This window comes from Alligator mississippiensis, chromosome 4 (genome assembly GCF_030867095.1).
Source record: "Alligator mississippiensis isolate rAllMis1 chromosome 4, rAllMis1, whole genome shotgun sequence".
In the NCBI taxonomy this organism is placed as follows: domain Eukaryota; kingdom Metazoa; phylum Chordata; order Crocodylia; family Alligatoridae; genus Alligator; species Alligator mississippiensis.
Genome location: NC_081827.1, coordinates 70,860,117 through 70,888,029, shown reverse-complemented (window position 1 = coordinate 70,888,029; position 27,913 = coordinate 70,860,117). Strand labels below are relative to the sequence as shown.

Here is a 27,913-nt window from a genome sequence, read left to right as displayed (position 1 = left end):
GACTGGGAGCAAGTACTAGGAGGAGCAATCTCCCTGCACTGCCACTGTCCTTCCCTCCTCAGTGGCAGCATGAATGGCTCCGTCTACCACCATTCCTTTCCCTTCCCCTCTCCTTCACTGGCCTCTCCACCATGGCAGCTGCTTCCTAGTGGTGGCTCCAAGCTAGTGTTGCCCAGTCTGCTTAAAATAAGCGGATATGGGCTTATGTTGTTTTAAAAGTTCCTTTGATTTTTAGTGTCATGGGGGGGTGTGGCTGCAGCTGGGCGGGAGCATGGAGCCCATGGCAGGAGTGCAGGGTTGGCAGGAGTGCAGAGCTCACATTGGCAGGGTGTGGGTGTGACAAGTGTCGGGGGGACCCCTATACACTCCCCACTGTGATGCACAGCCCCCACTGCCAGCAGTGGCAGCCCTTGGGGCACTTGTGGCCCATGCAGACCCAGGCATAGCTCCAGCCAGTGCTGCATGGTGGGAGCAAGGAGCGTAGCCACAGCAGCCGCTTCTCTCGTGCAGGGCTCCATGCAGTGCATGTGCAGCTCCACGCTACCAGGGAAAGCCCAGACCCAGCTGCCTTCCCTGTCCACTGCTTGCAGGTACTGGGGAGCAGGTGGCGGGGAAGGCATCAGGTTCCAGCCTGCACTGCTTCCCCCCGGTAGCATGGAGCTACAACTGGGCTGTGTGGAGCCCAGTGTCAGAGAGGTGGCCAGCGGGGCTGTGCTCTTCACCACCACTGTGCAGCACTAGCTGGAGCTGCACATCGTGTGGTGCTGGTGCTTGTGCAGGCTCCAAGGGTAACCACCACTGGCAGCAGGGGCTGTACGCCATGTGGGGAGTGTGTGGAGGGTCTCCACACACCCTCCTCTCCCATACCCTCTTGACCGCCCCCCACAGCCACAGTCCCTCACAACACTCCCACACCTACCTCCTACCTCCACACCCCTCTCTTTGAAATGTGTTGGGCTTTATAAACATAGTGTTGCTTTTTTTTTCTCTTGAGCCTTGGCAACACTTCTCCAAGCCCCGATCCCTGTGGGCAGCATCACCGGGGTGGGGAGGAGAGGTCTCAACCAGCCCAGGACCCATAAGTTTGTTTGCCTAGGGCCCACTAAAGGTTTAATCTGGCCTTCGGTAGCTCTGAAGCTCCCCAACCTCCAGCTCAGCAGGGGACAGCAGCAGCAGCAGTGGGTGGGATTCCCCTTCTTTGATGCCTGCTTGCTGCTTAGCTTCCCATTGTTTCCCACCAACCCAGAGACTCTAGATGGATCTTATCCCCATTCTCCCCATGGTCTAAGGGGCAGTGTGCCACAACCCCCTTTAGAAAATCTTGCATTTTCTTGATAACTTGATGATGGACATCAAGGGTCAAATATCAAAGGGTTGAGAGATTCAGTGCAGATAAAGGCTTAAAATCAATGTACCATCTGGAATCACCTGAAAGGGCCTCAACTTTCAGGATGTTCTGAGCACTCACTCAGAAAATAAGTCTCCTCTAAAGGAAGCGTAGCCTAGTCATGCAAAAAATAAGACAGCAAGGTCACATGTTACTCTGAAAAATCTTGCCCATAATGTTCATCCAAACCTGGATTCCTGCAAGTTCGGTCCTTGGACCTGTGCTCTTCAATATCTTCAACAGTGACTTGGATGTGGGTGTGAAGTGTACTCTGTCCAAGTTTGCAGATGATACTGAATTGCAGGGCAAAGTGTATACTCCAGAGGGTAGGGAACGATTGCAGGCAGACCTGGACAGGTTAGAAAAGTGGGCAGTACACAATAGGATGCAGTACAACAAGGACAAGTGCGCAAAAATATCCAGAACACCTACTGGCTGGGATGTGACCCTCTCAGCAGCACAGAAGCAGAAATTGGATTTTGGAGTCATAGTAGACTCCAAGGTGAACATAAGTCGTTGATGATTGTGACAAAATCATCAGCAAAGCTAACCTCACTTTATCATGCATCAGCAGATGCATGACAAATAGAACCAAGGAGGTGATACTTCCCCTCTATGTGACATTGGTCAGACCACAGTTGGAGTACTGTGTGCAGTTTTGGGTGCTGTACTTCAAGAAGGATGTTGATAGACTCAAGAGGGTCCACAGGAGGGCCGCTCATATGGTTAGGGGCTTATAGGACAAGCCCTATGAGGAGAGACTGAGGGACCTGGACCTCTTCCGCCTCCGCAAGAGAAGGCTGAGAGGTGATCTTGTGGCCGCCTACAAATTCATTAGGGGGATGCAGCAAAGGATCAGAGATGCTCTGTTCACTAGGGTGTCTCTTGGGATTACAAGGAACAATGGTCACAAACTGACAGAGAGCAGATTTAGGCTAGATATCAGGAAAAATTTCTTCACAGTAAGGGTGGCCAAAATTTGGAATAGGCTTCCAAGAGAGGTGGTGCTTTCCCCTCCCTTGGGGGTCCTTAAGAGAAGGCTGGATAGGCATCTGGCCGGGGTCATCAGACCCCAGCACTCTTTCCTGCCTAAGCAGGGGGTCAGACTCGATGATTTGTTGAGGTCCCTTCTGACCCAAGCATCTATGAATCTATGAAATTTTAACTCCGGGGACCTAGAGTAGTTTGAGACATGCTTAAAATGAGCATGCTTTGAGATAAGCTTAAAATAAAGCTTATTCAAAGGGATCAGGAAAAGATTGTACTTGTTCTCTATAACTTCCAACATTAGACAGTCCATACCTAGAGATTTAACAATTGGAAAGAAAAAGGAAATATATTATAAAGCACTGTACTGAACATGCTCAAAAGAGCCCAGTACTCTGAGGATTAGAGGAGGCTTTGGGAGGATAGAATAAGAGGTAACTTGTGCAAACTTGCTGTGCATAAAAATTGTACTGGAGATAATAGCTCTGTGTTTTTCTGTTGTAAGGTAGGAAGTTATTTGGCTTCTGCACATTGAATAAGGACAGTTTGGACAGTTTTAAGCTTCTAATTATCACATGCTTCTCAAAGAATGACAGGGTTAGAGTGGTGTTCAGCTGAACTTTTCCATCACTCTCCCCATGTTTCCATCTGGCTGTGTATTGTCTTGTGCTTGTGTGTCAGATCATCTTTATCATCCTTTCTAAGAGAACTCATGGTAACTGGAGAAGAGAGGCAGAAAAGGCTGCAAAACTATAATTCTGGTTGCTTTGAAATACTTCCAAACTGGTATTTTTAGTAAGGCTGACAGTTTTATGCTCAATTAAATTTTAGTCCTTGAGAAATGTGGAACTAAATTGAGAAAGAAGAACAACTACATTTTAAAGGCATAATCAAAAATGTCTCCAAAGCACATTGAAAAGCTCTATCATAGATGCTTCTGTGGCTTCCATTATGCCCATTTTACAGATGAGGAACTCAGCAGACAAAACAAGATAGAGAGACAACCCCAGATCTACAAAATGACTTGAAAATAACAGTGAGGATCACCACATCTAACCTTTGTATGCCTGGCTTTGGGAGCAGAATTGAGAAATCCAGATCAGGCATCTAAGTTCTCTGTATGGTAAATGGGGAGAGTTAGATACTTAAGAGTGAGATTCACAACAGACATTGCACTGAATGGCAAGGGGGAGCCAATAACATTTAGTCAATAGCCTAAATGAACTAATAGAAAGAAAGGACTATGTCTCTTGGACTAGTCTTCAGAACTAGACACTTAAGGTAGATGCTTTTTTGAGACAGATTCACAGCCCAAAATAATTTCCTGAACTTAGACATAGGGGCTAAGTACAGATGTTCAGTGAATAGGAAAGATGTTCACTGTTTGGTGGGTGGGGTGGGAACTCAGAGCCTGCCTGCACTAGCTGAGGACAACAGGATGGGGGCACTCCTGCAAGCTTTCAGAAGGCTGTGCCAAGCCCAGCTGAGCAGCCAGTCAACCCTGATTGGCCAGCGCACTTCCCGTCCAGCTAACTGCTGTCAGCACCTGTGGTTGCCAAGTTAGAGGAGGGGGAACAGAGCCCCTACCCCTATCTTGCTGGCTCAAGTCCTGGGGCAGCCAGGCTGGTTAAGTGCAGCAGGGGGGCTCCATTCCCCCACACCCTCCCTCCCAGTTCCCAGGACAGCAAAAAGCAGTGCACAGCTCTGAGCTGCAGCCTTCAGGAGGCTGGGGCACGTTGTGGGAGAACAGGAACTCCCTGCAGCGTGTCTCACTCCAGCTTGCTGGTTCAGGTCTTGCGGGGGAAGAGCCAGTTTGGGCCCATGTAGCAGAAGGGCTCTGTTCTCCCACCAGCTTGCCCCAGTGTCCTGGTGACTACAGCTTGGAAGTGATCATGGGTTTCTGCTGTGCACAAGCTGAGATCCAGCCTTGCGCTGCCCCTTCCCGGCCCCACACACCAGGATTGGACCCTGTTCTATGAGATCAGCCCCTGAGGCCTTGCACTTCTGTACTTAGCACCTTTCCTTGCCTAGCCACATGTGCTAGAATCAGTGCCACTGCTCCCCTACCACCAAAGTTTTGGACCCATGGACAGCCCCATGGGCTGGACAACACAGCACTAGGGACCAGATCTGACCTGTTGGCCAGGAGTTGAGCATTCCCGTACTAGAGCATTTGTCCTGGAAGTGAATTAATGCCATCTTCAGCCTGTGGCTGCCTTCCAGGAGAGTGCCTTAACCATGAGACCATGGACTAGATTACACTGAGGGATTGGAGGGACACTCTCCACACTTCCTGTTAAAGCTGTGCCACTGTGCAGCTAAGAAGATTTATAAGGCCAGAAGAGAGAGTATAAGAAGAAGTATGACTGAAGTCCAGTGATGAATGCACTCACTGGGAGGGGAAAGTTCTGGACCCCTTATGCATTTTTCATCAAAGAGTTACTGGATAAAATGTGTAACCAGTGTTGGGAACAGGAAGCAGACGTTATGATTTCCCCTCCCAGAGGAGTGTCCTCATCACCAAGCTCTACAGCAACACTCCCTGTTGTTTGCTGTCCTTCTAGCCCATGAATCTCACATTGTTTTCTGAACAGTGGGACAGCCTCAGCAGGAGTCAAGATTGCTCTGCTCCCCAAGCCTGTATCTTAGTGGTTAAGATACAGGCTCAAGTTAAATGAGAGAGATGGGCTTGATACCCCCTCTCTTCCCGAGTGAGTTCTCTAGCCATTAGGCTATTATGTAAAAAGTGAGTGACTCCAGCTACATCTTTGAAAGTGGCTGTGGCTACTGGGCTTTGAGCTGAACTCACTGCTCTGAGTGTGTCTTTGACATGTTCTTAGCATGGCTACCAGATCAGGTGCCTCAAGAAATTTAGGTGAGTGGAAGCTTAATTTGTAGCTTTATGTTTGGGATTGCCAAACTAAACATCTTGGTGCCAAAGACAGCAAATGGTACTGGAAAGCAGATGTATTAACAGACTTAATTCCTAGATAACTTTACTGGTGAAAACGTAAGTATGCTCAGGTGCCTAAACAGTCAGGCACTGTTCTCATTTTAGATGCCTCAGTTCCATCTAAATTGTACTTTAGGATCATAAGTCCATTTCTGGATCTGGTCCTGCATGACTTGCCAGGATATACTTTCTGAACTTCAATTCTGAATCAAAGTAAACAGTTTAATATTGTACTTAAAATATAATATTCCAGTAATATTATATAAAGCAAAGTACAGATTTTCACACTTGTAGGAAGCATGGTTTATATTGAGGGTGTCATAAATTGTATGTGGGCCAGACCTGGGCTGCGGAGCTGCTTTATATGGTCCGCTGGGCTAGTGGTAGGTTACCAGAAGTTGGAGGCATGGTCAGGGAATGTGGCCTGTCACAGAACCTGGGGCCACTGGGCCCTAGTGGACATGACCATCAGTAACAGTTCACCTTGTGGCTACCCTGCCACTGCCATACCTTTCAGTCCTGCCACCGGTCCTGCCTTTCCCACTGCTTTCCCCAGGCCAGTTCTGGCCCTCAACAAACTCCACAGTTCAGATCCAGTCTGAGGCATGCGACAAGTTTGACACCCCTGGTTTATATTATTCAAAGAGCATATTAAAATGCTGTATGATGGTCCAGGAGAAAACTCCCAACTGTGAAACAAACACCAGGATTCAATCATCAAACCCAGAAGATCCATTAATCTATGTGGGCTGCAATAGTTCTGTTATATTTATGCTGCCTCCAGAATCCTTCCTTCCTCTCTCCCATGAGGAGGTGGAGTACTATGTATGATCACCCAAATGTGTCAGTATGACACAAGTTCATCAGGGTGACCTATACATGAGAGAGGAACAAAGAAATGACTTCTGAAATTGCTCAAGGGAAAATAAAGGAACAAGTCTACTAAAAGACTGGGCTGTCCCCTCCCATATGATTGCACTGATAAGTAAGATTCCTGTGCATCCTATGGTGTCAAAAGATGCTGAGAGATCAGTCCATCACAATCTTTTCAATAACCTTCCCAGAAAAAAGATTTCAGACAGGACAATGACTGGTGAGGTTATTAATATCCACAGTAGGTTTGTTGAATACCGACTAATGCACTCTGTGTGTGGTTGAAAATTTAGCAAAATCAAAGGTGAAATGTCCTGTTGACAGAGACATTAACAATCCTTATCATTAATGGACCAAATGTATCTCTGTGTTTTCTAATCATCCATGAAGGGCATGGAGCCTCTCTACAACTGACTGACTAACTCTCCAAGCACATCTAAAACATCAGTGAGTGAATCTGGGTGAAAGCCAGCCAGTGCAGATGGAACATTTTTCAATCCTGCTTGTTTCGCCCTACAGAAGTGGTCAGCCTAACCCCAAACCAACTCACTTTATTTGTGAAAAAAGTTAATGATTCCTCATAGTGAGAAATATTCTAAATGTCACATAGTTGAGGCAGTCTAATCTAATCATCCTGACCACAATTCAGGAAAAAAATTACTAATATAGATTTTGAGTGTCATGTTTGAGGAAAAGGTTTCTCCACTTCAGTACCTGTTATGGAATCGAATCATCAGCCTTCTCTATGACACTGCAGCCTCTGAAGGCCAGCAGTTGTTTTCTACACAGACACAAAGGAATTGCCATATTTGCCATATTCAATAGCTCCAAAGTCCATTACGTATCCTGTGTCTGACACTGGCGAGCACCCAGTGCTTTAGAAGAAGATTGAAGAAACCTAAACAAGGCAAATGTGAGTTATCCCCCATCCTAAATCTCATCCAGATCTTTACTACTTAAGAGTTTGGGTTGAACTCTGAAGCATCAAGTTTAGTTTCCTTACCACAAAATGTTATAAACCTGGATATTCTTAATATCTGTACAAATATCCAATATTTTTTAAAATTTTGCCTCAAAAGCTTCCTATGGCAATGAGTTCCATGGAAAACTGGAAAATTTCAGAGCCCTTACCCCTCTCTTGCTGGCTGGAATAGAGGTGTATTCCAGGTCAAAATTGCATTATATTGGCAGAGCAAAGCAGAGATCTTTGCCCATCATTTTCCATTATGATATCTGGTTCTAGTTACTGCAAGCATCATATGCCTATTTTCTTTGCAATTACAGATTATTTTCTCCACAGCTTTTCAGAACAGCTCAAATTTCTCTCACAATTTTTCAGCCATTATTTGATTGGCTTGGAAGCATATAAATGTCCCAGGAAGTATTTTGTGTGTTTTGAAGTCTATTCACATTATATCTTTAGCAGAAAAAAAAACATGGCAATTTAACTAAGTAGCTGTGGATAGCTCCTTATGCCCAAAGCCATGAAATCTCTAATCTGGAGCATTAATGAAGCATCAAGATAATTACAGGGAAATGAACACAAATTGCAGGTAAAATAAAATTCATCTAACAATTTAGTTTTATCACAATTCAGAATTCAGCTGGACTTAAAGCTATAGAGCTATTAAAAAATGTCTGTATCTTGGGGAATAATGTGAAGAAAGAAAATGTGAAGTTAAAAAAGAAAGGGGGAAATACCCCCCAAATCCCTTATCAAAATGTTTGTCTCCAAAAAATGATATGACAAAATTGAAAAAAAGGTTTCAATATGTTGATTTCAACAGAGCCACATTTTCTGATATTTTTCTGTTGGAAAAAAAAATCAACCGTCTCTTTCTTCCTCCTAGAATACTGTAGAATTGAAAATAATAGAATGTATTTTAATTTTAACAATTTAAAATATTGGGCAGTGCTGAATGCTACTGATATGTAAGTGGACACAGAGAAGCTTTAGCACTGATGCAGGTTTGAACAGCATCGAGGGTGTTTAAAATGCTTCAAACAGACCCAAAGGCAAGCTTGAGAATGTGGCTGAGCCTTTAGGAAACAAGATCTGAATCAAAATAAGAGAACAAATCATTTCCAGAAATGTGTGCTTGTCCTGTATGCTGTTATCTACATGGGCTTGGGAGTTTTCAAATGCCCAAGTCACACAGATGCTCTTTTAGAGAATCTAGGGCTAGGTTTTAGTTGTTGTCAAGATTAGTGCCAAAACTCCTACCATTTAGGTGCCCGGCACCCAGAGTGGAATCAGTAGGCTTAAGTTCAGCTCTCAAAGTTTTATAGAATCTACTGGGACCGTGGAGTGCCTCAGAGCTAGATACTAGGCTTAAAGTGCCTCTCGGAGAACCATTGCCTGCCTGGAATTCTCTCCTAGATTTAGGTGCATAAGTTTTGCCTTTCACAAAAAGGAGTGTAAACTTAACTCCACTTTTAAAATAGTGGTGGAGGTACCCTCCCTTAATACAGTAGCAGAGTGCTTAAGGCATTTACCATGGATATAGAATATCTGGGTTCAGTAGCCTCCTCAACGAGGCTGTACACAACTTTGGGCTTGGGCACTCTCCACCTTCTGTTGAACCTTTGCCACGGTGTGCAGAAAGGAATGCAAGACACTGGAGAAGAGAAAAGTGGCAAGGAGAAGTATGACTATTTAGCCTATTGATCAAGGTGCTCGTTTGGGACCGGGGGTTCCTGGGTTCCAGACTATGCCTCCAATATTATTTATGTATTTTCTTCAACAGTCTGTTCAATGTAAAAGGATAAACAGTCCTTGGAGCAGGTTTCCTGTGTCCCAGATGAGAGCCCTAATGGCTGGGCTTAGTAGTCTTGCTCCCTGTTTATCTCATGCTCTGGGCCGGTAAATCTTGAGCTCTTATCAACACTGTAGCACATTTTTAAGAGAAGGATAGAGAGTGTCTCTGTAGTCTGGCTCCTACAGAACTCCCATGGGAAGTAAGAGATGTGGGTCTCAGGATGGCATTGATCTCCCAAAAGATGCCCTGTGGCATAGGCAGAAGTCATTAATGTTGCCTCCAGCCACATTTTTCAATGAAAATAGCTGAGACTCCTGGGGGTGTTATACATACTGAATTGAACCTCTTAGATGAGCTAGAGATCACTTATTTGTGGGTGCCAAAGGGGCTTAGGTGCCCAAATGGTGCCCATCAAATTGACAGGTGCCAAACAAATACATTTCTTTATTTGGCTGCCTCATGCATGTTAAACAGAATGAAAACCATTCAGCTATCTCCCCCACCTGCTCCAGCACACTTTCTGTTCATGGTGCATAAAGTTAGAGACTGGCTGAATTTGGTGCTAGGCTGGAATTAGCTGAGCAAAGATCACTCAGGATATAATCAAACCAGGTATCACCGATTTATGACAGATCCAAGGGAAAAAAACTGGAGTAGACTTAAGAATGGCATTTATTTTATTTACAAGAGAGCCAGCACCCAACCAAAACTGGGAATAGGATGGATCTGATTAAGCCATATGAAAATCATAATAGGTACTGCTAACTTTCATACACATGTTTATCCATCCTTAGCCTTCCTAGGTGGAACTATCTGCCATTCACATGAACAAATAAAAAAACCCAAATAGTCACTAAAACTGATAAGGGGCAAGCATGGAAGGACATGGAAACTCTGTCTTTATTCTCTGAGCTGCACAACTACAACCAGGCATCTCTCTTTTTTAATATTTACTATAGAGGAGAGTAAATATGTCACCCTCTTATGGGATTTCTTTCTGCACAAAGCCTGTTTTATGGTTTTCAGTTGCTCAGTCAACCAGGTCATGGTGCAATACATGTAACATGTAGAGCAGGCCTCAGTTTCACACTTCAACCCTCTATATCCTTCATATTTCTTATCTAGATGTTTAATGGTAGGTGATGGTAGAGTCCACTGGGTGAGGCAACTGGAGTTCAGACAGAAGGAGCCAGTGTAATGAATGACAGAGAAGTGCAGTGAGGGCTGTAGCTAAGTGAAGGGTGGGAAAGAAATGGAGTGGCATAGAGGATTCACTGGTATTTTTGCCTCAGTAACAATTCCAGGATTTGGCTCAATACATTGCAATAAGGGGAAAAAAAGTATACCCTATATTGTAAATCAATCCTTTTATGCATAGTTTTCTTTCCCTTATATAAAAATCCCTGTACCAAAACTCCTGTAGTATATTAGTTTTAATATGCTTTCTTTGTTTGTTTTTCCCCTGCTGGTTTTTCTATTAGGAAATCCCTCTTTCCAAGTATTTTACTGAAGGTAAAATTCCTTACCCTCAAATTGCCTGTTTTGCCTCAAGTGTATAAACCTAGAAACTGTCTCTATAGTTGCAATATCCAGATTAATAATTGCTTGGGGAAATGAGTCCTCAGGTGTGCTTGTTCCCCTCTAGGTTTACCAAGTCTCTGCTGACAGCATGGACTGCAGATACAAAATGGTATACTCCTTAGGGAGCAGATGCAATACATGATAAACACTGCTGATCAGCAAAAAGTAAATGAGTAATCAGTGTTGTATAACACTGTTTCAGTCCTTCCTTTTCCAAAGCAAAAGGTGCAGCACCAAAATCAGAGTAGGAAATAATTAAAAAATCTGTTCTAATAATTAAAAAATCTATTCTAACATTTTTATTGCTTTATTTTATGTATTTGATGTACAGAGTTTAATGTCCTCAGTATATAAGTACATCATAGTTCTTTTTGTTGCATATATTATTATGACTTCCAAATAGTCAGAAAGATCTGGACTCCCTAGTATTTCTACTTAATTCCAGTTGCAATCATCTGTCTAACCTAGACACATTAGACCTTTGTAATTCTTCTGATCTAATCTGTGTATCCTAATGTGTCATAATTATGGAATACCAGTCACTCTGGTTTCTAGGCACCAAATTACTGTAATATGAGTTTGCCATAAAAAATATTAGAAGGGACCTTTTTTACTCTCAGGAGCATAATATTTCTTTTCTATCAGTTCTCCTTGTCCCCTGCTTTCTTATTATTACATATTTATCTTCTCCCTAATTCTCCTCAGCCTATATTATTATGCTAGGCGTTTGCAGAAAGGTGAAGTTTTAAATAAGATCAAACTAGCTAATCTCCAAAAGAAAAGTCCAGAACCTGGGAATTAAAGCCAAAATGTTTTGTCTTGAACTCCAGTTCCTGATAGTTTCCTCTTGAGAATGAGTGTTTACATTGCTGATGACACAAGCTGTCATTTAGGTTGCAAATGAAGAGATGGTCCTAAAGAAGTCCAGTCCTAGTACTTCATACTCAACTCAGTGAAAATGGAGGATCAACAGAGAGGGCATAGCATATTGATGTGATGTACTGACTTCTAGAACAGCCCCTGTCAAGAGCTAAATCACTGAATTCTTGTTAAAGCTGGAATTTCTATAAACTAGCCTTCCTGAATAGGCCTACACAGCAGCTGCTATTTTTTCACCCTTCCTGCTCCTGAAGTTGGTATCCAGGGCTGCTCCCTCAAGTCTCCCTGACTTAGTTATTCCTTTATATTAAATCTATAATAATTAATAACTTATTAGAATCTACGTCTTAGTTTCCCCAATCATAAACACGTACTTCTGGGACATCTACTTCTGCAAAAATGTGGCAAAAGAAAATCAGTATAGCTCAGAGTCATAGTTCTAAAACTTACCCTCGAGACCATTATATACATGTAATGAATGGCCTTTCAGGGAAATCAAAATTTTATTGGTTGTCTAAATTCCTCACTTTTGTGTTTTTAAACTAATATTTAACCTCTGCTATATTAGTATGTTCTGTTTCCCAATTAAAGTAAAATATTTATAATCATTATTTCTATTCTTCAGAGACATTGGTTTGGACAAGTAATTCTTCACTGTCTGTATGTCATCATGATATGTAGCTAAGGACTCTCAAGAATCTTACTGTCAGAGTAGCAACCCATTTTTTCATTAATACTAAAGTCCTAGATCCATCCTATTTGCAAAGTAGTAGCAGTTTCATAACTCCTATGCAAGCTTCATTTATTACACTACTCTGAACAGTGAAATAGAGTATGCTGCCAAGAAAGAGGTTCCCAAGTCTAGTGTTTAAACTGCTTGACCTGTTTGCCTCCACTCTAAAGACATCTTACCCAGGGGGATGAAGCTGAGAAAGCTGCAGCAAACTCAAGACATGCCTGCAAATATAAAATACGACTATAAAATATGAAAATCTCAAAGGACACGGGAACATTTAAACCTGGAAGATCCTAAAACATTCAGGTTAAATCAGCTATTGCATCTGGACTTGATAAGCAAGCCAGTCCAAACTGAGCATAGCATTCTCATTCATGATAATCGGGAAAATATCAATTTTGGGAACACAAAACAACAAAATTTTGCCTACAAAAATTTTGCTGGTTTAAACATTCAGCATATTGCAGGTAAATTTTTCAATTTTGTGAATAAACATCCTGTTTTCCAGGAAAGGCAGTCTCTGGAAGGAAAGAAATTTCTTTCAAGGAGCATATTTGCAATTTGCTGTCTCACATACCGCTAGTTAATTCTACTCACAGGTCAATATAAAAAAAAAAGAGAAATCTTTGTACAGTAATAGAGTACTAGGAATAAAAACCATTCCTGGATATATACTTACTCATTCTGTGACCTTGAGCACCTCCTCTTCTGGCTTCAACTAGAAGGGTTCAACTCCTACCTGGAAAATCATTTTCACTAGATTAAAACAATCAGTTTTCAGTGAATATGCTCTACTTGATTCCAAGTACTTCCTTCTGGCTGTTGTCAAAATACAAGACGCCACAGATACAGCACCTCATTTCCTCCTCCTTCATGCTTCCACAAGCCAAAATTATCTACAAAAGAACACAGGAGGAGCAGAGTAAAGCTGTCCATTACTTCTGGTGGTCAAGATCTCCGTGTGCACTGAGTTGAACTTCAGTTAATTTTAAAGGAAGCTTTTCTTCAGCAGGGACTCTTCTCAGGATTTAATTTGAAGAAGTGTTTATGGGTTACATTTAGATTGACCTAACCAGGGCAGATTCCCAATTCAATTATGGGTCATTCTAGAATTATTCATAGAACAATTCTGTAAAATCCAGGGCCGGATCCAGGATCACAGTGACAGGGATATGGCCACACCCCCATCAGTGGTGTGGTACCTGTGCAGTGAAAAGAGCTCATTGCATATGTGCACACAGCCAAAAAGGGTGCCACCACAACCCCTTGCTGTGATCTTGGATGCCAGTGACCTCTCAGACCTTGCTGGCATGTCATTGCAAGGTTAGGTTGATCTAAATCCCCAGTCATGGAGGCATTCTTGGGGTTTAAATTGGCCAAAAAGTGGCACACGATCTAAATTAGTTCACCAAAAAAGGTACCGTAACTTAAATCGAGAAAAGGCTAATCCAATCTAAGAAGGGGTTTCCCAAATCTAGCAAATGCCCAAATACACTCACAGCACATCACCTGGGCTGGGAAAGCCCACCCACTTGTCTTAGCCTGGGGGCTGTGCTATTCTTATCCCATCCCCTTCCACATGATCATGATTGGGCTATTTTTAGCCCCTTGACACCCCCTTTTCAAAATCTACTAGCATCCCATCCTGCACACACCCCCAGACCTGCCACACCTCCCAATCCCACCACTCTCTCCCTGCACCCCCACAATCCCACCAGCCTCTCCCTGTTACTTACGTTGGACTTCCCATGCTGCTTCTGGCAGTGGTAAACAGCTGTACATGCCACGCCAAGAAGCAGTGCACAGCTGCATTCACTGCTCCCAGACTGGTTGAGACAGCTTAAAGCAAGCCAACTAAACCTAGACCCGGGTGCAGCAAATGCTTATTTACACCCCAGGTGTCACTATAAACCTGTGATATGAAGGAAGAACATTTTACAGTGGTCCTATCTTTCCCTATGAGGTATGGGTAGGCCAAAATAAAATGATCAATTATTTGTACTTTTAAATCATAGGAACCACATTTCCAAGAAAGAAATCAACCCTTTTACTGACATTCTGAACAATTTCTACAATTATGATGAATACATATTCTATGAAAATACACAAAACAGATTTCTCCTATCCAAAACCACTAGCTTCTTTTAAAGTGAAATCGTATTCAGAACTAAACCGTTCTTTATATTTTTGGTAATTGTGGTTTTTATAACAGTGTCTCTTGTCATAGGAATTACCTAAAAGGTTCCAAAGCCCAAAATGAATGCAGTAGGGGAAAGGTTGTACTTTTCCAGTATTTAACACACTTCAAGCTTTTCTTATACTTGATTTTTAATAAAAGTGCAAATAGATTTCACAAATTTTCATCCTGGGAAAAACAGTTAGCAATATTCACAGAGGTCAGGTATCTTGAGAACTCAACGTGCTGAGCAAGGAACTCATTAGCTTTTGTTTTGTTTTTCAGACGCTGCAAATGGATGTAAACAAGCTGAATATTACATTGCTTCGGATATTCCGCCAAGGAGTAGCTGTAGCTTTAGGGCTGTTACCTCAGCAAGTTCACATCAACCGACTCATTGTAAGTACCAAGAGCTTCATATAACAAAATAGCCAGGCTGTTTGCAATGAACTAAAATTAGCTTTATTGCCATTATGGAAAAGTCCAATAGAATGTGATAGAAAGAGGTCTCCTTTCTATAGGTTGTTTAATAGTCAAGTAGAATGTGATAGAAACTTATATTCCTGTTATATGGTACTTCAAAAAACTTATAGCAGATTCCCAATTCAATTCTAGGTCATTCTAGAATTATTCATAGACTAAGTTCTGTAAAATCAAGGGGCAGATACATGATCTCATTGACAGGGGTATGGCTGCACCCCCTTCGGAGGTCTGGCACATACACAGTGAAAAGAGCTCATTGCACGTGTGCAGACAACCAAAGATGGTGTGACTGCCACCCCTCACTGTGATCCTGGATGCCAGTGAACTCTCAAACCTCACTGGCATGTCAGTGCAGCACCTGCTGGGAGCTCCACTTGTACCATGAGCTCTATGAGGTCGTTGGTAAGGGGTCGGCCCAAAGGCCCTGCTTTTAGCTCCAGAACCTGCTGTTTGCCTTTCCCCTCTGACTTTCCCACACCTTTGAATTCAAGACCAGGGGAAAGGAAGGAATGAGGAGCATGTAGCCCCGGAGCTCCATGAAAGCAGGGGCTGAGCATCCCTATCCACTGCTGCATGTCCCTTCCTTTCCCCTGCTGCTGAATTCTGGGGGCGGGGAAAGAAAGGTGGGAAAAACAAACAGCATCAGGCTCCAGAGCTGTTTCAATTCATGGATTCCAGAAAGAACAGCTGGTGAGCTCATACAGTTCCCAGCACGAGGAGCTCCCAGCAGAAGCTGTGTTGACATGCCAGTGAGCTGAGAAATCACTGTGCAAGTAGTACAATATCAGAGGGGGGGCTGCAACCAGGCTATCATGCCTCCTCTGAATCCACCTCTGATAAAATTCCATTAGCTTCATCCCTATTTGATTCTACAGTTAATTTTCGTGAGAAAAAAATGTATCCTGGGTTTCTTTATGCCTTATGCCCTCTATCTAACTTTCATCTGAACCTTCTTAAGTCTGTCTGTCTGCTTCTGTCTTTATAATTTTGTTATTTCTAAGGCACCCCTATTATAGAGGCTGAGTAATTTAAATCTGATTAATTTATTACATTAATCCTCCTGCCTTGAATTTGGGCTTTAGCAGCATGTGTTCAGGAAGGATCTTGTCATTCTTAAGGTACCACATTAACAGAAGCTGGTCAGACTTTATTTCTAAAGGGGAACAGTAAGGCATTAAAATTTTTTTTTCAAAATATGTTCTTTTTCATTTTCAGATCCTCCATGTAAGGTGAATGGTAATGGGACACAGTATGAACCTATCACTTCTGTTGCTTTCCACAGGGCATTTTTGCTATCAAATACCCATATTGTTCCATTACCCATATTGTTCCATTATTCCATTAATGTTTCACAGTGAAGGCAAGTTATTTTTTTAATCTTCATGTAGGCTGAGCAAAGAGGAATGACAGGTTCAGCATAAATGTATTTCCTAGTTCAATGAGATTTTAAATGTCAAAGGGGATAAAAAATACCTTCACATAATGTCTCTATGTGAGAGGATCACACAAGATGTACAAAAGGGAACATGAGTAGCAATATAGTTCAATCCTTTTTATTTCCTTTAGGAATGTCAACCATTCATAGCAATCTTTCTGTCCTGTACATTAACCAAAATGATAAGGTTATAAGGCTTACACATAGTAAAGTACAATTAAGAGAGAAACTCTCTTTATGAGTGCTAACGTGATCTAGCAGAGCAAATCACTTAGCAGCTTCCCTGATGGATCCTAAGTAACTGAGAATATGAAACACAGGCCATTACATGTTAATTACTAGTTAATTGTGCAATTAATTTAGACTGGATACACGTGCAAATTAACTATCATGCCATAAAAGGTCTATCTAGCTATAAAGCCAGAGCTGGAGAATGCGTACTAACTTTATAGCTGGTTTCTGTCCAGCTTTAGTTTGCATGTGTAGCAAGGTATGCCCCCACCACTGGGTTCCCTGGGCTGATGGGGCTCCCAGGCATAGGATTGCAACATGCTCAGCCCCTGCCAGGAGGCCCATCAGTTGATGTGGCTCCCAGGTACAGGGGAGGGTGAGGGGCCACTATGTACTGCTGGGACGTGGAGTCCTGCAGCTGATAGCACTCTCGGCCATGGCAGCTTTCCACGCAGGGCCACAACTGAGAGTCACACCAGCATGCCCCATCAGCTGGCAGGACTTTCAGTTGTGGCAGCACATGGATCGCAGCTGCAGCTGAGTCTTGCTAGCTGCTGGATTCTCAGCTGTGGGAGCTTGCTACTTGCTGGTGCAGTGGGAGCCCAGGATGGCAATCCCAGAATCTCCCTGCACCAGCAGTAAAGCATGACTCAGTCTGATTTGGGATCCCATAGTCACACCTCCTGCCATGCATGTGTCCTATCTCCTGCCATCCATTAGATCTTTTCACACCTTTACCCGATCATCTAGGTTAGGGATAGACATTCAAAAAGCTGAAGCCTGCATTGATTCAATCTTTGCAGATTAGTCTAACCTGCAAAAATTGAACTGATTTGCTTGTGATGCGGCTGCAGCTGCCAGGTGCTGCACAGAATAAGGGGCACGGAGGTGGCTGTAGGGCTCAAAGCCCACTAGCACTTCCAAGCTAGCCTGAGAAGCCTGCTACCCAGGCAGCCCTCACCCGTGCTGCCAAGCCAGGCTGTCACAGAGACACAGCCATTGGGAAGGGCCCAGCTGCCATGGCCCAGCCTCCATGGTATTAATCTGTGCATTTTCTACATCAGGGGTGGCTAACCTGTGGCACAAGTGCCACAGTGGCACAGGCCGCCTCTATGTGTGGGCCACAGCAGATCAGGAAGGGGCCAGGCAGTGCAGCAACAGATAGGGCAGGAAGTAGAGAGCAGAGCAGGAGATCAGGCAGGGAGCACATAGTAGGCAGCAGCAGAAAACAGAGATCTGGCAGAATAAGGGAATAGGAGTGGCACTCGGGGAAGGTGCAGGGCTAATTTGTGGCACCCCTGCAAAAAAGGTTGCCCCTACTGTTCCAAATGGATAAAATAGGTCACAAAAGAAGATATGTGACTTGTCCAAGATTTTATAGTTGCTAAGAAGAGTTTAAAAAGTAACTCAAGACCTTATTCCTGCTGCCCATGCTGTTGCTGCTACATAGGCAGTTCCCCCCATGCATAGCTGCTTGTGAGATAAACGCTAAATTAGCAGAAGTATAAAGTCCCTCCTGTGATCAGAAGGAAGGTCAGTTACAGGCATCATAAAGAGGTGGGGATGCCACTTCATCTACTTACTTTCTCTTCCGTAATCCACCTACTCCCAGAATTTATTATCTTCCTAGAATCATGGCTTCAGTGTCACAGCAGCTGTTCACATGTGTGATTTGATAACTAACCCCTGCCTTGGCACTGTTGTAGGTATTTTCATTTCACAAAATTCAGCTTGTCTCAGGGATACTGCTCTCTAAAGATACATAGTTTATATATGTCCTAGCTGATCACAAGAGAACAAAAAGGGCTGAGTGGTATGCTGGTATAACGTGATAATATAGAGGTAAACACCCACCCACCAAAATACAGAGGACAGAAGTTAAATTTAAAGTAAACCTCCTGGAAAGTATCCTATTAAATCTGATCTGTATGTGAAGTTATTCTTCTGAATGCAGTGTGATATATTTAAAAATACCGTGATATTTTTTTTTTCCTCATAGCAATGAAGGAATAAAGCAAAATATCTCTATTTCCTGGAGGAAAATATTAAATTTGTCTCAGTTTTAATAAACTTGTCCATATTCTGTTAATAAAAATTGCAAGATAGTGCAACCAGGAGCAGGTTTTTCTCTTTTACTGTCAGAATTGTTTCCAGGCAGACTTTGAGGTCCGTTCAAATTATTGTGCCGTCATATGGAATGATATTGCAAAAAAACATAAGAATAGCACATCTCACCATGCCTCGTGACTAAAATGTGTTGACACTATATAGCAAAACAACAGCAAACTACTTGTCATTATCCTAAGCATTTTTGCATGAGCAAAATATATAAAGTTCATGACCTGCAGGTAAAAATAATCTATCAACAGTCAGCAAGCAAAAGGGAAAAGATACAACTCATAGCATATTGTATCATCCTGTGAAGACTGAACTGGCTGAAAATGAGAGTCAGTATATACAGTTGAGCAATCCCTGTATCCTGTTCTGCCACTTTGACAAGATGGTGAAGCTTTTGTGGCTAGCAGAAAGTATTCAGGATTCTACAGCTTTACATGATTTTGTGTGATCTGATTTTACTAGGGAAAGAAGAACTGTGTTGAACTATTTGTGTCTCCAGTAAACAGAAAACTAGGAATTTCTGATGCACTCCCATCGGAAGAGGTGTTGCGTTCACTTAATATCAATGTTTTGCATCAGAGTTTATCCCAGTTTGGAATTACAGAAGTCTCTCCTGAGGTAGGTGATCACTTGTCTATCATATTAGTGTGTATTATAACTTAGGCAAAAGTATTATAATCATTAAATTCTGTGTTAACTCATTGGCTAAAGCATTGAAACTGAAGAGAATGTCTAGCTTAAAAATATTACTGTTACAAGACAATAATAAAATAATGCTGCTAGATGCTTTAAGAATGCTTGAATTGGCTAAAAATAATCCTTTAGAAACTTTGGTTTTGCATATAGGAGTTGACTTGCTTGGAGACTTCTTTTGAGAAAAAAAATAAAACATCTCATAATTCCCCAGTTCAGGTTGGTTTATCAATCTGCTTTGTCCATATAGGTTTTAATTGTATCTTATATGGAAGACTTTTCATACTTTGTTTTTATCTATGTCTCACTGGCTGCATCTACACAAGACACTGACTGCATAGTTGTTACTGCACAGTGATTTAGTACTTACATAGCCAAGTACTAAATAACTGCACAGTAACCAGCATTACTGCGCAGTAGCATCTCGGCATGGTTACCTACTGACACTTACTGTGCTGTAGTAATGTGCCCAACAACGTGACTGTGCAGTAGTAATGAGCTACTGTGCAGTAGTAATGAACTGCTGTGCAGTAAGTATCTTGTGTAGATGCGGCCACTCTGTCTTCTGGAAGAGTTTTTTAACTAACCGAATAAGAGATGGTTGTTATTGTTATTATTGCTCTTACAACTTTTATTTTTGTAAAGTTACATATTTTAAAGAAGTAACATCACTATCACCTCCACATTGCTCAAGACATTGCTGTTCAGTCATACATTCAACTTTGACCTTATCTGCTGAGCTGTGTATACTATGAGGAATACCAATTTAAAAATAAAGGAAGGAAATTGGTGAGTTCACATGTGTCAGGCATCAGACACCTATTCTGGATTTTGTTTGGTGTCTCAGAGGCCCATACAGCCAGTCAGATCTCTATGGGAGTTCAGATCCAGGAGTCACCTGAAAAAAATCATAAACAAACATTATTTTTCCCATGACAATTTCCATTTTGGCAAGAATATGAATTTTTTTTAAAAAAAGACATTTTTATTGAAAAAAACAAAAACTTGAAAAACCTAAATTTAACAGCTCTACTCCCTTCCTAAGCAAAGCATTATAGTTCTTAAATCCAAGTCTGTGTAGATGCCATAGCTAGTTACATAATGGCTGCTGCTTATAATATCTTTAAAGTTGTTGTGCAGACATTTTTTCTGGCTGATTAAAAAAATTCTACTTCAGTGTAAAATGCTTCAAGACAGATTCAGTCTGAAAATGTAACACCAAGAACAAATTCTCATAAGTACACTTGTATGCATTTCCTATAGGAAGTTACCTGTGCAGAAATGGGAGAGTTCACCCATTTTTGGCAGCTCTAATACTGGGTTAGAGGATCATAAAATGAAGCTAAGCAGTTCTGTGCAAATGTCAGATCTGTTCACTACAGGTCCCATCAACCATCAGGGCTACATCCTTAAAATACTTTCTTTAAATTAGAATTTTCCTTTGTTGAAGCATATAAGTTTTACAGTTGTGATAAATATAATTATCTGCTCCAAATAGCGGTTACAAATAACACTCCAAATAGATATGGGAAGAGAATGTATATGAATAATGGATGAATGGAGAAATGATTTCAAGCTTTCAGAGACTATCTGAAAAATAAAGTGCTGAACTTCAAATCTCATTTATGTTATATGAAAAAAAAAAGTACATTTCAATACTTTGGAACTGCTAGGTATTTGTATTTGCTCTCTGTCAGTCAGATAAATGTAGCCAAACAGAGGAAACAATTTCAAACAAGATAGGTCCTTGAAGAGTTTATAAAACCATGGAGACTACTCCATTTTAAAGCTGTTGCAAAACAAGAACCTTATTTTAATATTATGTCTTTTATTCTTGCTTTTAATTACAAAATTGAGACCCAGATTCTGCAAAGACTTATGCACATGCTAGTTACACATGTAACTAGTCCCATTGACTTCAGTGGAACTATTCATATATGTAAGCTTTTGTCAAAATTGGAGCTGAGAAGACAACTATGTGTAATCTTACTTTGCTGGTTATTAACTCTTCCCTAAATCTGCCCAAAGAATAAAACCAAACCCTACAAAGCAAAAGCAAAACAAACTCAAAAGATAAACTAGGGAAACTCTTCATAGCACAGTGGACAAAGACCCTTGCAGCCCTTTGAATAAATATACTCCTACATTCTTTGATTACATTAATTCCTGAACTGATGCTAAATCTATCCTTTCATATGCTACAATGTCGGAGCCCTTCGAAGTCTGTAATGCATTTGTCTTAACAATATCCCTGTAAGGTAAGGATGTATTTTCCTCATTTTACATCTGGAAAACTGAGGCCTAAGGTCATGCAGTAAGTCTGTGGCTGAGCATGAAACTGGGTCCTTGACATGTAGGGGCCAGAGAGGTACCTTTAACAGTGGGCCAGTAAGCGATACATCTTAAGCCGTATACTCAAGGTAAACTGATGTGGGTATGTCTCTATTGACTTCATTTGAACTGTGCCAATTAGCTGAGGATGAATTACCCTATAATCAATTTAGGGAGATCGGTATATTTCCAATTAAATCAACTCTGTCTAGACTATCATACGTTAGTCTCTGAGAAATACCTCCTGAGTAAGAACTGATATCCATCCTACCTTTGCTGTAGGAGTGCTGACTTCTTAGTGACTCAAAATGGTGACCTATACATGCATTTATTTTTCTGTAACATAGAATCAGCCTGTGGACCTTTCTGTGACAAGCTGCTGTTGAGTTTAAGAGTTTAGATGATTATAGTAAAGGATTTGATATAACTGAATAATGAAACTGTTCAGTTACGCTTTCATGTTTCATGGCAATAAGCCAAACAGTAACTGATAGGAAGTGTGGAAGTAAGTAGAAATTTCTCCACGGGCAGCTTACACAGGCCTGTACAGAAGTTATGCTTATCACAGGTTAAGTGTGCAGAAAGCTCTCTAAAGCCATAACTGAACAGACATTCACAACACAGAGTGCTTTAAAAATGATGGCTCCTGCTTTAAGTTAACCCTGGATGGGTGTGGTATCAGACTAAAGCGCTTTAGGTTATTTATTGCAATTTAGCAATTTATTGCGCTTTAGCAATTTATTGAATGTCTGTACCAGGTCCCATCCCGAGTCAAGATAGGTCACATTCCACCAGCATCCCAGGGACCCCTCGCTGGGCAACTTGCAAGCCTCAGCCAGTGCTCATTTGCTCTGGGCAAGCACTAGCCCATCCCTGCTCCCAGGCTGTCACAGAGGGGAGACAGACAGAAAAGACTCTGTCTTCTCCCTGCATGGCCTAGCAGTAAGGTGGGGGAACAAAGCCTCTCTGCTGCGTGGATCCCTACCCCCAAGCTGGCAGGCACAGGTCTCCATGTGGCAGAGAGGCTTCATTTCCCCTTTCCCCCCTGCCACAGTTCCCAGCATGGCAAAAAGCGGTGCAGCTCCGAGCTGTAGCTACTGACTGCAGCTGGGGGAATGAAGCCTCTCTGCCACGTGGATTTCCATCCCTCTCCCCAACATATGGGCATGTGTCTTGGTGGGGACTAGGCTGGGTCCACGTGGGAGAGAGTCTCCACTCCCGCAGCCGCAGCTAGGAGCTACAGCTTGGGGCTGCACCACTTTTCGGAGAACTGGGAACTGTTGGGGGAGGGATGGGAAATGGAGCTTCTCTGTCACGTGGATCCCCCCAAGCTTGTGGCCATGGGTCTTGGTGTAACCAGACCAGGTCCTCTCCAGCCCCCTCTACAGCCACAGTTCCGAGCAGTGCAGCCCCGAGCTGCAGCTCCTAGCTGCAGCTGAAGGAATGGAGTCTCTCTGCTGCACAGACCCAGCGCGAGCCTCACCAAGATAATCCATGCCCGCAAGCTTTGTTGGGGGTGGAATCCACATGGCAGAGAGGCTCTATTCCCCCCAGCTGCAGCAAGGAGCTACAGCTTGGAGCTGCACTGCTTTTTGGTATACTGGGCACTGTTGTAGGGGGTAGAGGAGAACAGAGCCTCTCTGCTGGCCCCCACCAAGACCTGAGTCCACAAGCTGTGGGGAGCTCCTTTCCCACTCCCTCAGCAGCTGGCACTGACAGCAGCTATCTGGCAAAGGGACAGGGCTGGGGAGAGGAGCCACAGTGGCCAATCCAGGGTAGGTGGCTTCTCAGCTGGGTTTGGCTGGGCTTGGCATTCTCCTGCAGCATCCTAGGAGGTGTGCAGGAGTGCCCGCAGCCTGCTGGCCTCAGCCACTGCCACTACAGGCAGGCTTCGAGTCCCCCCACCAATGTGTGTTCTGTTCAGTCCCAACCTAATGTAAAGCGCTTTAAATAAAGCACTATTCATAGAGTGCTTTTCCCTCGGGCTTTTTGAGCATCTGCACTTAGCCCAAATGTCTACTACAAGGATTCTTGTGATTGACTTTGAAGCATGTGATACTGACTGCTGTGAGAGACAAGGTTAGATGGACTAATCATAAACTTTAAAGCATATGCAAACCATAAGTCAGTGCAAGAACAAGTGATTGTAACCCATAGTTTGAATGCATATTATCATCTTGGAAAGACACTGGTAATCAAGAACAAAACCCAGAGCCACTTGGTGCTCATCAGATCAGGTATGGCACACATAGTATTCCATCTGGACAAGGTAAAAAGCAGGAGTTACACCCCTACAGAAATCTGATTGCTGCTCATATAGCCAAATAAAAATTTACCTCTCCTGAAAACCTGTCTCCATTAAAAAAAAAAGATACATAAAAATTGCATCTGTTTCACAAAAATGGAGTTGTATATAAGGAAAGAACTAATGTGGAACTTGAAGGATGCCTTAAAAATTATCATACCCAGCAATTTTGTCATCGTGGGCATGTTATTAACCAAATCAGCTATCTTGGATTAAAATAGAAGTGGTAACTCAGGTTTTAACGTGGGTTACCCACTTGAGTTCGACTCCAGGCTACCCTATTGACTTTACCTTGAATTGTTAACCCAACTTACCTTGTTTTCATTGCTATTGTGTAAGCTAAGTCTGCAACATCCCTTCGTCCTTTGGTACAGGTCAGTGCCTCCCTTCTTCCATTCGCCTCTGTTACCAAGGATTGATTGTTAATTTTCCTTGTTACTGAGAATGGTTTGCTAGATTTGCCTGTGTCCTGCTTCCCAACATATCTTAGTGAAGGAAAGGTTTATAAAAAAGCTAAATATTTTTCTATGCACACTCCTTGCTCCAGTTCAGCTGAACCTGAGAAGACCCCCTATGCACAGGACATGTCTACACCAGATGATAACTGCACGTAGCCCATGGCCACTCCACAGTCAGCATCACAAAAAAAGCTGTTTCTCAGTGCAAATGTGCAGTAACTCTGGTTACTGTGTAGTTTATCTAAGTACTAAATAACTACACAGTAACGACTGCACAGTCAGTGTCTTATGTAGGCACAGCCACACCCTCTTAAATCAGTTTAGTAATAGCTTATATTGATTTAAATTATGTTCTTTTTTCACTGTCTTAATTGATATAAGTGAGACTTACAAGTGTCCACCAGGAAATAGCATGGTTTTGAACTAAACTGGTTGTTTGTCGGCAAGAAAATCAAAGGTGAATAAGGTTAAAGTATATCTGTCTAAGGCCTGAGCAGCTGCCTAGTTAGCTAAAGAAATGTGTAATGGTTCCCGTTAGTTTAATTTAATCATCCACTCCCAGCCTCGAGCTTCTGTAAGAGTGTCTGTAAGAGTCGAGAGGGTGTTTTTCCTTAGCAGCTCTGCTTTTCTGATCCTTGGTATCAGGCAAAAGGACATACCCAGCTTATCTCTTGAACCTTAACAATTAAACCATTTTAAAATTAACTTAGTAGTTTAGATCCCGGTCTTATCAGTTCTTATGGACTTCAGAAGTAAAAGTTCTGAGTTGTTTCAGAAATAATTTTTTATCATGAAAATGAGGTGATTCATCTACGATAACCAGTAGGCCTGCGTGAACGGGAAAGTATTTGATTTGGATTTGGAGATTTGGATCGGCTGGGGAGAGGCAAGCACAGACAGGCAGCTGAAGGTTTTCCCATGGCTCCTCTGGCTGTGCCTGCCTCTCTCTGGGTGGGGGGAGCTGCAAGAGAAGCCCCCATGGCTGCCCTACCCAGCCCCAGCCCCTGCCCGGGCACAGACTCCAGGCACTTAAAAAAAATAAAAAGAAAAAAAAAGCCCCACACTCACCATCTGCAGCAACGGTGATTGGGGCCTCTGGGTGCTCATGGCAAAGCCCCCTGTGCAGTGCAGGGCAGTGGGGGTCAGTGGGGCTCACCCCCCCACTTCACACCTGCCCCATGGCACGGGTGCAGTGCAGCTCAGTAGGGCACCATGTGCTGTCTGGGAGCTGGGGCTACTGGGGCTGAGCAGTGCCAGGCTCTGGCTGACACATGGAGCCGCCCCAAGCCCCGGACAGTGCATGGTGCCCTGCCAAGCCGTGCTGCACCCGTGTCAGGGGGCAGCTGCTGTGTGGGTGCCAGGCGGGGAGGTCATCCCCGCTGCCCCTCACTGCCCTGCTCTGTGTGGGGTGGCTCTGCCATGAGCCCTCAGAGGCCTCAGTCTCAGCTCCTGCAACCAGTGAATGTGGGCCTTTTTTTTTTTTAATTGCTGGGATGCTGGGGCTGGACAGGGCAATCATGGGGGGTGTGGCTGGGCAGGGGGGAGATCAGGGAGCAGGGGCTGTGCAGGGTGCTCTGCCACATGGCCCCAGAGACCCCACAGCTGCTGCTACTGCTGGTGAGTGCATTTTGGGGGGTTTGGGGATTTTTTTTCATTCCCAGATTGCTGGGGCTGGGCGGGGGGGCCATTGGGGGTGGGGCCAGGCGGCAGGGGGCAATTGGGGAGTGGAGCTGTGCCAGAGGGCTGTGCCAGGTGGCCCCACAGCCCCTGCTTCAGCCAATGAGTGCAGGGCTTTTTAAAAAAAAGAGCCGGGAGGCTGGGGCTGGGTAGGGGATAGGGCCAGGCAGGGGATAGGGCCATGGGCTTCTCCCATGGTTCCCCCTTCCCAGGGAGAGGCAGGCACAGCCAAAGGAGCCGCGGGAGAACCTGCAGCCACCCAGCTGTGCCTGCCTCTCCTCAGCTGATCCAAATCTCTCTGAATCTTTTCCAAATCAATTCAGAGGCTTCATAGTAACCAGAATTATAATTGCAGAAGAGTTTAAATAAGGGGTCTACTGTCCTTAATACCATACAGCAAGATAAAGTGTATAGATTTCTTTGGTTAGGGTAAGGAAGTGTTGTGGTGTTCCAAAATGGCATTGCACTCAGTGTTATAGTTACAGCTGTATGAGTGTCTTTTTATAGACAATTTCTAGTATTTGGAAATGTTTGGATCTGATTTTGTAAAGGAAAATTAATGAAAAATCTGTCATGGACAATAAAGATAGAACTTGACATTTGTTGCTGAATCTACTATCAGAAAAAAAATCTCTCCTTTGTCACTGTTTTATTAAAAAATAAAACAATTAAAAGAATTGAAAAAATAAAACAGCACTCAGCTCATATCTAGAGAATTATAGCAGCAGTTCATTAACCCTCTAGGGCAGCTCAGCTGATTTTCTGTGTATGCCTTTCATCCAGTTTTCCACTTGGGATGCCTGAAACACAGGAAGGTCATTGGTTAACCTAAAGAGGGTCAAAAAGTTAGCTCCTGGGGCAGTGCTGCAGCTGTTCTGTTCGTGGAATTCCCATGGATTTCAATGGGAGCACTGAAAGCAGAGCAGCTGCAATTTTGGGCACTAAGCCAGCATTAGGACCCAGGTCCTGTGCTGTAAATACTTATTAAAATAACTTCCTTACTATCCTGAGGTAGCAAAATTGCACAGACTACTACAAGGCAATGATGAAAGATGTGGAAATATTGTTTCAAATATGTTTAGGAACAATTTCCGCAACTTACCATTGAAAACTTTTCACATTTCTGAGCATTTCCCTAAACAAAGGACAATTCCTTTGCAGCCTGAGGACACGTATACTGTTTATAAGGCCAAAATGTATACCTCATTATACCATCAAAATGTGATACCTCATGTGATACTGGTGAGCAATCACCTGCACAAGTACTCTCACTGAATTTAGTGGGACAAATTGTTTACCACTGTGTATAGTAAGTTTCTAGTTGGGTCCAGTGCTGTGGAAGACATGTATGTCAACAAGAGAATGCTTCTGTTGGAGAGGTTTTCCTTTTTAATACTACTTCTATGTTCTCTTCTTGATATAAGTCAGTAGATGGTAATTTTTTTAAAGCACCTTTAAATTGACCACCCTAATGCATAGGTTTTTATTTTGTGAAACTGCAATTCATGGATTGCACAGACTAGAAGCAGGAGGAAGCACATCTGTGTTAAAATGAGGGACAGTCAAAGTGAGCTTTTCTGGCAAATGCAGTACAGCAGCTCTTTTTGAACTTTGTATGTCCAGAAGTCTATCACTGCAAAGTGCATGCAAACACCTCCACTTGACTTCTTTGTGGTCAAAGATTTTTTTGGTGGGGGAGGCTTGTAGGGCTAAAGAGATTAGTAAAAGTGTATAGCAGTTGCTTAATCGGGCAAGCTTCTCAGGGCATGGCAAATTCTGAGCATGAGTTACCCCCATTTCTGCTAGATATTCTACTAGCAACATGTTTCCAAATCATGTGAAGACACTGAG

General features: G+C 43.0%; 1 protein-coding gene across 1 annotated transcript in view; it reads left to right on the top strand.

The window, feature by feature from the left end:
- Positions 1–27,913, top strand: part of PTPRR (protein tyrosine phosphatase receptor type R) — a 261,768-nt gene that overhangs the window by 118,323 nt on the left and 115,532 nt on the right. The window contains exons 3-4 of the mRNA XM_019493652.2: positions 14,617–14,730; positions 19,061–19,216. Coding sequence (XP_019349197.1) covers positions 14,617–14,730; positions 19,061–19,216 — 270 coding nt within the window. The remainder of the gene's footprint in view (positions 1–14,616; positions 14,731–19,060; positions 19,217–27,913) is intronic.